The following is a 14,314-nucleotide window of genomic DNA, read 5'->3' on the forward strand; positions in this document are numbered from 1 at the left end:
GCAGTCAGTGCACATGGCAGGCAGGAAGTGATGATCTGTATGGAGTAGGTGCCAGGCTGGCTGGGGGGATCTGCTGCTCTCTGCATCCCCCCTGTAGGGCAGAGTCTGTCTGGCTGATGCAGAGTGTGTGGTGTTTGCACTTTGCAGGGGGAGTGGAAGCACATGGCAGGCAGGAAGTGATGATGTGTATGGAGGAGGTGCCAGGCTGGCTGGGGAATGCACAGCCTAGGAAGTGTCCCCATGATGTCACAGCCTGTCCCTCTTGTGTCTGTCTATCAGCAATCACACAGCTCCTGCTGTTCCCCTGCCTGTCCTGCTGCTGCCACCATGGGCAGGAAGGTGACACTGGCCACCTGCACCCTCAACCAGTGGGCTCTGGACTATGAGGGCAACCTGCAGAGAATATTGCACAGTAAGTCACAGAGTGCCCAGCAAGCTCCTGGTGAACCACAACTCCCAGCGTGTCTCCTGTCACCTTGTCCTGACATCTGATACTGTGTTTACTTCTCCCTCCTGTGTTACAACCTTGTGTCAGTTCATTATTTTTATTGAAACATTGTATTTATGTTGCAGACTTTCCCACTGCTATATAAATAGACTATGACTATGGTAGGATTAGATTGTGAGCTCCTCTGAGGACAGTCAGTGACATGACTATGTACTCTGTAATGTGCTGCAGAAGATGTCAGTGCTATATAAATACATAATAATAATATGGTAGGACATTAGACTAGGACTATGGTAGGATTAGATTGTGAGCTCCTCTGAGGACAGTCAGTGACATGACTATGTACTCTGTAATGAGCTGCAGAAGATGCCAGTGCTATATAAATACATAATAATAATAATATGGTAGGACATTAGACTAGGACTATGGTAGGATTAGATTGTGAGCTCCTCTGAGGACAGTCAGTGACATGACTATGTACTCTGTAATGTGCTGCAGAAGATGTCAGTGCTATATAAATACATAATAATAATATGGTAGGGCATTAGACTATGACTATGGTAGGAATAGAGTGTGAGCTCCTCTGAGGACAGTCAGTGACATGGCTATGTACTCTGTAATGTGCAGCAATAAATGTCAGTGCTATATAAATACATAATAATAATATGGTAGGACATTAGACTATGAGTATGGTGGGATTAGAGTGTGAGCTCCTCTGAGGACAGTCAGTGACATGACTATGTACTCTGTAATGTGCTGCAGAAGATGTCAGTGCTATATAAATACACAATAATAATATGGTAGGACATTAGACTATGACTATGGTAGGATTAGATTGTGAGCTCCTCTGAGGACAGTCAGTGACATGACTATGTACTCTGTAATGTGCTGCAGAAGATGTCAGTGCTATATAAATACATAATAATAATATGGTAGGACATTAGACTAGGACTATGGTAGGATTAGATTGTGTGCCCTTCTGAGGACAGTCAGTGACATGACTATGTACTCTGTAATGAGCTGCAGAAGATGTCAGTGCTATATAAATACATAATAATAATATGGTAGGACATTAGACTAGGACTATGGTAGGATTAGATTGTGTGCTCCTCTGAGGACAGTCAGTGACATGACTATGTACTCTGTAATGTGCTGCAGGAGATGTCAGTGCTATATAAATACATAATAATAATATGGTAGGACATTAGACTATGACTATGGTAGGATTAGATTGTGAGCTCCTCTGAGGACAGTCAGTGACATTGCTATGTACTCTGTAATGTGCTGCAGAAGATGTCAGTGCTATATAAATACATAATAATAATATGGTAGGACATTAGACTATGACTATGGTAGGATTAGATTGTGAGGTTCCTCTGAGGACAGTCAGTGACATGACTATGTACTCTGTAATGTGCTGCAGAAGATGTCAGTGCTATATAAATACATAATAATAATATGGTAGGGCATTAGACTATGACTATGGTAGGATTAGAGTGTGAGCTCCTCTGAGGACAGTCAGTGACATGGCTATGTACTCTGTAATGTGCAGCAATAAATGTCAGTGCTATATAAATACATAATAATAATATGGTAGGACATTAGACTATGAGTATGGTGGGATTAGAGTGTGAGCTCCTCTGAGGACAGTCAGTGACATGACTATGTACTCTGTAATGTGCTGCAGAAGATGTCAGTGCTATATAAATACATAATAATAATATGGTAGGGCATTAGACTATGACTATGGTAGGATTAGAGTGTAAGCTCCTCTGAGGACAGTCAGTGACATGACTATGTACTCTGTAATGTGCTGCAGAAGATGTCAGTGCCATATAAATACATAATAATAATATGGTAGGACATTAGACTATGACTATGGTAGGATTAGATTGTGAGCTCCTGTCAGGACAGTCAGTGACATGACTATGTACTCTGTAATGTGGTGCAGAAGATGTCAGTGCTATATAAATACATAATAATAATATGGTAGTGCATTAGACTATGACTATGGTAGGATTAGAGTGTAAGCTCCTCTGAGGACAGTCAGTGACATGACTATGTACTCTGTAATGTGCTGCAGGAGATGTCAGTGCTGTATAAATACACAATAATAATATGGTAGGACGTTAGACTATGACTATGGTAGGATTAGAGTGTGAGCTCCTCTGAGGACAGTCAGTGACATGACTATGTACTCTGTAATGTGCTGCAGAAGATGTCAGTGCCATATAAATACATAATAATAATATGGTAGGACATTAGACTAAGACTATGGTAGAATTAGAGTGTGAGCTCCTCTGAGGACAGTCAGTGACATGACTATGTACTCTGTAATGTGCTGCAGAAGATGTCAGTGCTATATAAATACATAATTATAATAATATGGTAGGACATTAGACTATGACTATGGTAGGATTAGAGTGTGAGCTCCTCTGAGGACAGTCAGTGGCATGACTATGTACTCAGTAATGTGCTGCAGGAGATGTCAGTGCTATATAAATACATAATAATAATATGGTAGGACATTAGACTATGACTATGGTAGGATTAGAGTGTGAGCTCCTCTGAGGACAGTCAGTGACATGACTATGTACTCTGTAATGTGCTGCAGAAGATGTCAGTGCTATATAAATACATAATAATAATATGGTAGGACATTAGACTATGACTATGGTAGGATTAGACTGTGAGCTCCTCTGAGGACAGTCAGTGACATGACTATGTGCTCTGTAATGTGCTGCAGGAGATGTCAGTGCTATATAAATACATAATAATAATATGGTAGGACATTACACTATGACTATGGTAGGATTAGAGTGTGAGCTCCTCTGAGGACAGTCAGTGACATGACTATGTACTCTGTAATGTGCTGCAGAAGATATCAGTGCTATATAAATACATAATAATAATATGGTATAATATGGTAGGACATTAGACTATGACTATGGTAGGATTAGAGTGTGAGCTCCTCTGAGGACAGTCAGTGACATGACTATGTACTCTGTAATGTGCTGCAGAAGATGTCAGTGCTATATAAATACATAATAATAATAATATGGTAGGACGTTATACTATGACTATGGTAGGATTAGAGTGAGAGCTCCTCTGAGGACAGTCAGTAACATGACTATGTGCTCTGTACAGTGCTACAGAGGATGTCAGTGCTATATAAATACATAATAATAATATGGTAGGACATTACACTATGACTATGGTAGGATTAGAGTGTGAGCTCCTCTGAGGACAGTCAGTGACATGACTATGTACTCTGTAATGTGCTGCAGGAGATGTCAGTGCTATATAAATACATAATAATAATATGGTAGGACATTAGACTATGACTATGGTGGGATTAGAGTGTGAGCTCCTCTGAGGACAGCCAGTGACATGACTATGTACTCTGTACAGTGCTGCAGAAGATGTCAGTCCTATATAAATACATAATAATAATAATATGGTAGGACGTTATACTATGACTATGGTAGGATTAGAGTGAGAGCTCCTCTGAGGACAGTCAGTAACATGACTATGTACTCTGTACAGTGCTACAGAGGATGTCAGTGCTATATAAATACATAATAATAATATGGTAGGACATTACACTATGACTATGGTAGGATTAGAGTGTGAGCTCCTCTGAGGACAGTCAGTGACATGACTATGTACTCTGTAATGTGCTGCAGGAGATGTCATGTGCTATATAAATACATAATAATAATATGGTAGGACATTACACTATGACTATGGTAGGATTAGAGTGTGAGCTCCTCTAAGGACAGTCAGTGACATGACTATGTACTCTGTAATGTGCTGCAGGAGATGTCAGTGCTATATAAATACATAATAATAATATGGTAGGACATTAGACTATGACTATGGTAGGATTAGAGTGTGAGCTCCTCTGAGGACAGTCAGTGACATGACTATGTACTCTGTAATGTGCTGCAGAAGATGTCAGTGCTATATAAATACATAATAATAATATGGTGGGACATTAGACTATAACTATGGTAGGATTAGAGTGTGAGCTCCTCTGAGGACAGTTAGTGACATGACTAAGTACTCTGTAATGTGCTGCAGAAGATGTCAGTGCTATATAAATACATAATAATAATATGGTAGGACATTAGACTATGACTATGGTAGGATTAGATTGTGAGCTCCTCTGAGGACAGTCAGTGACATGACTATGTACTCTGTAATGTGCTGCAGAAGATGTCAGTGCTATATAAATACATAATAATAATATGGTAGGACATTACACTATGACTATGGTAGGATTAGAGTGTGAGCTCCTCTGAGGACAGTCAGTGACATGACTATGTACTCTGTAATGTGCTGCAGAAGATGTCAGTGCTATATAAATACATAATAATAATATGGTAGGACATTAGACTATGACTATGGTAGGATTAGAGTGTGAGCTCCTCTGAGGACAGTCAGTGACAGGACTATGTACTCTGTAATGTGCTACAGAGGATGTCAGTGCTATATAAATACATAATAATAATATGGTAGGACATTACACTATGACTATGGTAGGATTAGAGTGTGAGCTCCTCTGAGGACAGTCAGTGACATGACTATGTACTCTGTAATGTGCTGCAGGAGATGTCATGTGCTATATAAATACATAATAATAATATGGTAGGACATTACACTATGACTATGGTAGGATTAGAGTGTGAGCTCCTCTGAGGACAGTCAGTGACATGACTATGTACTCTGTAATGTGCTGCAGGAGATGTCATGTGCTATATAAATACATAATAATAATATGGTAGGACATTACACTATGACTATGGTAGGATTAGAGTGTGAGCTCCTCTAAGGACAGTCAGTGACATGACTATGTACTCTGTAATGTGCTGCAGGAGATGTCAGTGCTATATAAATACATAATAATAATATGGTAGGACATTAGACTATGACTATGGTAGGATTAGAGTGTGAGCTCCTCTGAGGACAGTCAGTGACATGACTATGTACTCTGTAATGTGCTGCAGAAGATGTCAGTGCTATATAAATACATAATAATAATATGGTGGGACATTAGACTATGACTATGGTAGGATTAGAGTGTGAGCTCCTCTGAGGACAGTTAGTGACATGACTAAGTACTCTGTAATGTGCTGCAGAAGATGTCAGTGCTATATAAATACATAATAATAATATGGTAGGACATTAGACTATGACTATGGTAGGATTAGAGTGTGAGCTCCTCTGAGGACAGTCAGTGACAGGACTATGTACTCTGTAATGTGCTACAGAGGATGTCAGTGCTATATAAATACATAATAATAATATGGTAGGACATTACACTATGACTATGGTAGGATTAGAGTGTGAGCTCCTCTGAGGACAGTCAGTGACATGACTATGTACTCTGTAATGTGCTGCAGGAGATGTCATGTGCTATATAAATACATAATAATAATATGGTAGGACATTACACTATGACTATGGTAGGATTAGAGTGTGAGCTCCTCTGAGGACAGTCAGTGACATGACTATGTACTCTGTAATGTGCTGCAGGAGATGTCATGTGCTATATAAATACATAATAATAATATGGTAGGACATTACACTATGACTATGGTAGGATTAGAGTGTGAGCTCCTCTAAGGACAGTCAGTGACATGACTATGTACTCTGTAATGTGCTGCAGGAGATGTCAGTGCTATATAAATACATAATAATAATATGGTAGGACATTAGACTATGACTATGGTAGGATTAGAGTGTGAGCTCCTCTGAGGACAGTCAGTGACATGACTATGTACTCTGTAATGTGCTGCAGAAGATGTCAGTGCTATATAAATACATAATAATAATATGGTGGGACATTAGACTATGACTATGGTAGGATTAGAGTGTGAGCTCCTCTGAGGACAGTTAGTGACATGACTAAGTACTCTGTAATGTGCTGCAGAAGATGTCAGTGCTATATAAATACATAATAATAATATGGTAGGACATTAGACTATGACTATGGTAGGATTAGATTGTGAGCTCCTCTGAGGACAGTCAGTGACATGACTATGTACTCTGTAATGTGCTGCAGAAGATGTCAGTGCTATATAAATACATAATAATAATATGGTAGGACATTACACTATGACTATGGTAGGATTAGAGTGTGAGCTCCTCTGAGGACAGTCAGTGACATGACTATGTACTCTGTAATGTGCTGCAGAAGATGTCAGTGCTATATAAATACATAATAATAATATGGTAGGACATTAGACTATGACTATGGTAGGATTAGAGTGTGAGCTCCTCTGAGGACAGTCAGTGACAGGACTATGTACTCTGTAATGTGCTACAGAGGATGTCAGTGCTATATAAATACATAATAATAATATGGTAGGACATTACACTATGACTATGGTAGGATTAGAGTGTGAGCTCCTCTGAGGACAGTCAGTGACATGACTATGTACTCTGTAATGTGCTGCAGGAGATGTCATGTGCTATATAAATACATAATAATAATATGGTAGGACATTACACTATGACTATGGTAGGATTAGAGTGTGAGCTCCTCTAAGGACAGTCAGTGACATGACTATGTTCTCTGTAATGTGCTGCAGGAGATGTCAGTGCTATATAAATACATAATAATAATATGGTAGGACATTAGACTATGACTATGGTAGGATTAGAGTGTGAGCTCCTCTGAGGACAGTCAGTGACATGACTATGTACTCTGTAATGTGCTGCAGAAGATGTCAGTGCTATATAAATACATAATAATAATATGGTGGGACATTAGACTATGACTATGGTAGGATTAGAGTGTGAGCTCCTCTGAGGACAGTTAGTGACATGACTAAGTACTCTGTAATGTGCTGCAGAAGATGTCAGTGCTATATAAATACATAATAATAATATGGTAGGACATTAGACTATGACTATGGTAGGATTAGAGTGTGAGCTCCTCTGAGGACAGTCAGTGACAGGACTATGTACTCTGTAATGTGCTGCAGGAGATGTCATGTGCTATATAAATACATAATAATAATATGGTAGGACATTACACTATGACTATGGTAGGATTAGAGTGTGAGCTCCTCTAAGGACAGTCAGTGACATGACTATGTACTCTGTAATGTGCTGCAGGAGATGTCAGTGCTATATAAATACATAATAATAATATGGTAGGACATTAGACTATGACTATGGTAGGATTAGAGTGTGAGCTCCTCTGAGTACAGTCAGTGACATGACTATGTACTCTGTAATGTGCTGCAGAAGATGTCAGTGCTATATAAATACATAATAATAATATGGTAGGACATTAGGCTATGACTATGGTAGGATTAGATTGTGAGCTCCTCTGAGGACAGTCAGTGACATGACTATGTACTCTGTAATGTGCTGCAGAAGATGTCAGTGCTATATAAATACATAATAATAATATGGTAGGACATTAGACTATGGCTATGGTAGGATTAGAGTGTGAGCTCCTCTGAGGACAGTCAGTGACATGACTATGTACTCTGTAATGTGCTGCAGAAGATGTCAGTGCTATATAAATACATAATAATAATATGGTAGGACATTAGACTATGACTATGGTAGGATTAGATTGTGAGCTCCTCTGAGTACAGTCAGTGACATGACTATGTACTCTGTAATGTGCTGCAGAAGATGTCAGTGCTATATAAATACATAATAATAATATGGTAGGACATTAGGCTATGACTATGGTAGGATTAGATTGTGAGCTCCTCTGAGGACAGTCAGTGACATGACTATGTACTCTGTAATGTGCTGCAGAAGATGTCAGTGCTATATAAATACTAAAATAAATAAATATCAACCTACGGGAATCCTAGTGATATACTTCTTGAGCAGTAACTGGGGGCGGGGCTATGCATATGACTCTGTCGCCACACCGTGGGTCATATCATGAAGCCTCATTTCTGTGGTGCGGTGATCGCATTGCAAACATCCAGTGTTAAACGGCCTCAAGGGAAACAACCATCGTCTGTGTGTTGGAGGCTCGGGTAGTTTTAATGATTTGGCTGATGGGTGTATCTTCACCTAACGTGTCTTATTTATCCCTTTGTATTTCCTGGTGTTCTGCTCTCATTCTTGTAGCAGGTGCTGCACTAGTAATGTGGATGTGAAAGGCTGTAAATATGTATAATATACACACACAGTATATCTGTTTATATACAGGTCAGTCCAACACACAGTAAGGCCCGGTTCACACTTGCGGTTCTCTGCCAAACGGACCGGATGACCTGACCGGATCCGGACCGGATCGGAACCGTACGGTTCTGATCCGGATCCGATCCGGATCCGGTCAGGTTGCATCAGGTGTTCATCAGGATGCGATCCAGATCCGTTTGGCAAAAGATAGTAGAAATAGAATAAAAATGTTGGGGTCTGGGAGGGGAGCAGAAGGTGGACCTGTGGAATCATGCCCTCCGCTGTTTAGCACTCACCTCCACCTCCGACATGCTGCCAACATCTCCAGCACGTTAAAAGTCACTGCTGCTCCACTCCAAAATGCTTGCCCATGTGTCCCCATCCAAAATCGCCGCTACAATACGCATAGGAAGTGGGGTAGAACATCCGGATTTTATAGCCAGTGTGTTGTGCGCTCTCCGGTTCTCATTGGTTTGTATTGGCCGGATGGTGCAGTCCGGCTCCGCCCCGGATACGGCTGCCGGAGGAGCCAGACCAAAAAATAGCACATGTTGGGTCTTATGCCGGAGTCCGGATCCGGTCCGGACGAAACGGACGCATGTGAACGGACGCATAGGCTTTCATTGCTATGCCGTGCGTCCGTTCCATCCGTTCTGCATGCGGTCCGGCTCCGGCACGGCGATTCCGGATGGAAACCGCTAATGTGAACCGGGCCTAATACACACACACTCTTTCATTATTCTGTCCTTTCTGTTGTTTATACAAACGCCAAATAAAGTTTGCTATGCTCTGCATATTTATTTTTTCTGAATATTTATTTATTTTTCTGAATATGTATGTATTTATTTATTCTGGCTGAATACAATTGGAGAATCCGTCACACACCAGACAATTCTTGGTAAAGTTGGGATGAATTTTCCAACACATCCAATCTCAAAAACAACAACAACAAAACCCCAGTAAATTAGATCAGATTTCTCGATCGTAAACAAACATTTTTTTTTCAGTACAGCCATATTGAATTGGGGTAAAATCATAAGAGTTGTATCTGACATACAATTTATGTCTTTCCATTCCCAGGTATCGGGATTGCCAAAGAGAAGGGCGCTCGCTATCGCCTCGGTCCCGAGTTAGAAATATGGTAAGATATCAGATACTTGCGTTTCTCACACTTCCCATCTGTGTAAAAATAACCCCACAAAGATACAACTATTCCAGACGGGACAAAAGGCTACCATACACCATCAGATCACCATCATGTCAGGTGATCAATCGATAGCTGACCGATATTGGTCATTATTCCATCATCCATGACTCAGCATTTTGTTAGATTATGGATTGCAGTGCAGTTGGCACTGTTAGCTTTGTACCTTTTGATGAAGCATAAAGCTATGCGGGTGTCAATTATGTGCTGCTAATCCCCCTCCCCCATCTGAACCCCCTCCGTCCACAAGAACCTCAGGCCTTTCCCAATCAATGCTCAATCAAGATAGCAATGTCGAATCAATAATTAAAATGCTTCGTTCAATTTGACACCTGAAGTGACAGCGATATTGAGGCTGCTATGATTATTTCCTGTTAAACAATGCCAGTTTCCTGGCAGCCCTGCTGATCCCTTTGGCTGCAGTAGTGTCTGAATCACACATGAGAAACAAGCATGCAGCTAATCTTGTCAGATCTGATCTGCATATGCTTGTTCAGGGTCTATGGCTATGCTGGGAATACAGGATGAGGTTTTTTTTGGCAGATAGATGGCTTCATAGATCATTTCCAACAGGTCCGATCTGATTTTGATAGTTTTTCTGATCGATTTTCTCATAGAAGTGAATGGAAATTGATCAGAAAAATGATTGGAAGATCAATCGGCCTGTAAATTTGCCGAAAAAACTCATTGTGTATTTTTCGAGTGGCAGAGGATCAGCAGGGCTGCCAGGCAACTGGTATTGCTTTGAAGGAAATAAATAGACCAGCCTCCATATCACTCTCAGTTCAGATGTCCTCCTTTAATGGATACCTGAGGTGACGTGTGACATGATGAGATAGACATGTGCATGTACAGTGCCTAGCACACAAATAACTAGGCTGTGTTACTTCTTTTCTTTCTCTGCCTGAAAGAGTTAAATATCAGGTATGTAAGTGGCTGACTCAGTCCTGACTCAGACAGGAAGTGACAGTGTGACCCTCACTCATAAGAAATTCCACTTTCTATCTCTTTCTTGCTCTCAGAAACCATTTTCTGCTAGGAAAGTGTTTTATAATTGGAATTTCTTATCAGTGAAGGTCACACTGTAGTCACTTCCTGTCTGAGTCAGGACTGAGTCAGCCATTTACATACCTGATATTTACCTCTTTCAGGCAGAGAAAGAACAAAAGGAACACAGCATAGTTATTTGTGTGCTAGGCACTGTACATACCCATGTCTATCTCATCATGTCACATGTCAGTTGTGGTATCCTTTAATGGTTTTACTGATTGAACGTCTGATCCATTATTATTTCCTGACAGTGTGTGGCCATAACCACATCACAACTGTTCCTGATCGCTTCGGCTGACAGTCTGATGTCTGTTTGTACTTCTCCCATTTTCTGCGCCCCGCAGAGGATGTCAACAAGAAATTGGTTGTATAAGAATGTTGAAGCTAATCTCTTTGTTCTTGTGTGTGGTTGGAGAATGCTGCTTCTCCTCCTGCCCCCCCCCCCCCCCCGCATCTTCCCCCATCCCCACCGCCCCCTCCTCCTAGGCACAGCATACATGACTGTCTTTGCTCCCGGGTGTCTGAGCTTTGCTGGCGTTGGGTCAAAGTTTCCCAGAGCTGAAGATAAGGCAGTTTGTTCTGGACGTTGTTGCCAGCTTGCAAATGTTTGACTCGCAGTTATAAAGCAAGCGTAACATATTGACAGAGGTCTCCAGTGTCTAAAGTCAGAAAAACATACTGTTATCAGTATTCCTTTTTGTAGGAGGAGACCTGGTCGCTTTGTAATCTTTTCACCACTGATCTAATCTACTGGTAATCAATGCCCAAACATACCCACCCGATTGTAATTTACATCGATTTTAAGCCAAAATTGATAAAGGTAATTGATCAGACTAGACATCAAATTTTGATTGATCAGGGATGGGGGAGGGGGAGTAGTGGCGGTAGAGCAACAAACTGTAGTGTTGCATTGCGTCGAGCAGTAGAACGCTTGAAGCTCAATAGATATTCAATAGATTCCATCTGAAATTCATTGAATGTCTATGAGCTGCGTCTGGAGGGAATATATCCTTCTCTAACCAGATTCTGCCGCGCACACGTTCATGTTGCCGGGTGCCTGAGAAGAGTTGACCGGTGGGGATGAAGATGGGAGCACGAGACCGAAGGAGCAGTTCTGGCCGGACAGGTAAGTTTACCCCGGGGGGACCTTTTTCCCCGCAATGTCCCACGAGGTCACCGGGCTGTGAATAAGCCCATCTGAACTGAGCATGCTCTTCTTTTCCCCCATTTCCTTATCTTCTCCCTTCCCCTTTTCCAGATTTCTCTCGTATGCTGGGCAATTCTCCCGCTCAATCGATTCCCTGTTCGATTCTGCAGGCGGTTCTCTTATCTTCCGCTTGTTTTTCTTATCTTTTTCCATTGTCCTCAATGCAGAATCGAGTGGGGAAACGTGGCCATCTAAATGACTCAGAATTGAGTTGTGTATTCCCCGCATTACTCACCTATTCCCCCCCCCCCCCCCGTCTTCCCCTCCCCCCCCCCCCCCCGTCTTCCCCTCCCATTTGTCTTTCCTTCCTCCCCTCCCTTTCCCTTCCCTTTATTCCCCCCTCTTTTACTCCCTTTCCCATTGCTCTTCCCTCTCCTCATTTCCTCTCTCCCTTTCCTTCTCTATTTCCTCCCTTCCTCTGCTTTCTCTCCCTTCCTTTCTCCCTCCCATCCAGCTTCCTCTCCACCACTCCCTTCCTCCTTCCCCATTCTTTCTAGCTCCTCTCCCCTCCTCCTCTCTGCTATATGAAACAAAGTGTTAAAGGAGTACATATATGTAGAGAGTATGACATTTTGGGAGGTTTACAGGTACTGGCCTCTGACAGGATGTGTGTCTGGATGTGACTCTGTTTCTGTCTGAATTCCTTTCCATGCAGTGGCTATGGATGTTCGGACCATTTCTTCGAGTCAGACACCATTCTGCATTCATTTCAAGTTCTGGAGAAGTTGCTGGAGTCCTCCGAGACCACCGACATCATCTGCGATGTGGGGATGTAAGTATGTAGTATGGAGTCCACTGTTTCCCCAAAACCTTCCTGATTTGTGTTATTACCAAACACCACAATGTGAGAAGCCCTAAGCTGTGTAAATATTAGAGGATGGCCGTACTTAGAGAATAAAAGCCACCAGAAAGCAAAGCTGTCATTTACTGTATACATATTTGAGGTTTGAAACTCTCTTTCCCTGGTTGTTAGCGCTCTCAAGCTCGTAAGCAGTGAACCGCCTGCTGTGGGTCCGTCTGACTGCTGTGTACAGATTCCAGGAAGTGATCAGGGAAGCCTATCTGGCCACAGCTCTGTGATTGAGAAGCCATGCACAGAAGTTTGGGTTGAGTTGAGAAATCATTAGTGAAGTCTACCCAGCAACAAGTGATGCATTGCACTTGATTTGATAGAAAGTAACCCTGCAACTGACAAAAAATAGCTTGTGTATCAGTGCTTCTCTACTGTGTATGCGCAGATCACATCTGATGAGTATACATACTGTCCAACTCTTGGAGCCAGGAAAGAAGGGACACTAAGACACGCCCCTGTATGTGTCGCGGCCCCTCCCCTATGCAGTTCCCTGGTTTCTAGTGGTCCTCCCACCCACCCAAAACAGTTCCCTGGTTTTTAGTGGTTCCCCCTCCGCATTTGGCTTCCCTGGTGTCTACTGATTCCCCCTCCCCATGTGGCTTCCCTGGTGTTTAGTGGTTCCCCTCCCCATATGGGTTCCCTGGTGTCTAGTGGTTCCCCCTCCCCATTTGGCTTCCCTGGTGTCTACTGATTCCCCCTCCCCATGTGGCTTCCCTGGTGTTTAGTGGTTCCCCTCCCCATATGGGTTCCCTGGTGTCTAGTGGTTCCCCCTCCCCATTTGGCTTCCCTGGTGTCTAGTGGTTCCCCACTTTCCATACTCTGCGTATAACTTGAATGAACCCTACAGTTTGAAAGAATCCTCAAAATATCTTTATGTTTGACTTTATTCTTCTCTTGTCTGTTTCATTTGCTTTGCAGGCCAGTGCTGCACAAGAACGTCCGATACAATTGCCGGGTGATCTTCCTCAACAAGTAAGTCATTTTGCTTTTTTTTACTCATTGGCCGTTACTCAAATAACTTTTTCTCCTAGGAAATAGAGTGGGATTGTCACCATAAAAATCAAGTTTCAACAGCAACTGAGTATATACAGTGATAAAGAGGCTAACCCTTCTTTCAAAACTTTCAAAACTTTTTCTGCTGTTATGGTTTGGAGTTATACTGGCCCTTTAATTGCCATTGCCAAACAGTTGCATGCTGGGGGGTCTTTTTATCTACAATATATTCATTCTCTTCCCTTTATTTCCCCTCCTTCTTATGACATAAGAATGCATTTCCTAGTATAAACATCAGTGGGAGTGTCTGAAGACTCTGGGAGGAGGGCGGTAACAAATACACAATTAGCAAGAGGAGAAAAAAGAGTGAAGGAGGAAATGATGTCAGGATTAGCT

At 41.9% G+C, this 14,314-nt stretch overlaps 1 protein-coding gene across 1 annotated transcript in view; it reads left to right on the forward strand.

The window, feature by feature from the left end:
- Positions 1-212: 212 nt before the first annotated feature.
- Positions 213-14,314, forward strand: part of NADSYN1 (NAD synthetase 1) — a 67,449-nt gene continuing 53,347 nt past the window's right edge. The window contains exons 1-4 of the mRNA XM_068261249.1: positions 213-412; positions 9,692-9,752; positions 12,728-12,844; positions 13,844-13,897. Coding sequence (XP_068117350.1) covers positions 217-412; positions 9,692-9,752; positions 12,728-12,844; positions 13,844-13,897 — 428 coding nt within the window. The 5' untranslated portion in view covers positions 213-216. The remainder of the gene's footprint in view (positions 413-9,691; positions 9,753-12,727; positions 12,845-13,843; positions 13,898-14,314) is intronic.

Source organism: Hyperolius riggenbachi, chromosome 11 (assembly GCF_040937935.1).
Source record: "Hyperolius riggenbachi isolate aHypRig1 chromosome 11, aHypRig1.pri, whole genome shotgun sequence".
Lineage (NCBI taxonomy): Eukaryota > Metazoa > Chordata > Amphibia > Anura > Hyperoliidae > Hyperolius > Hyperolius riggenbachi.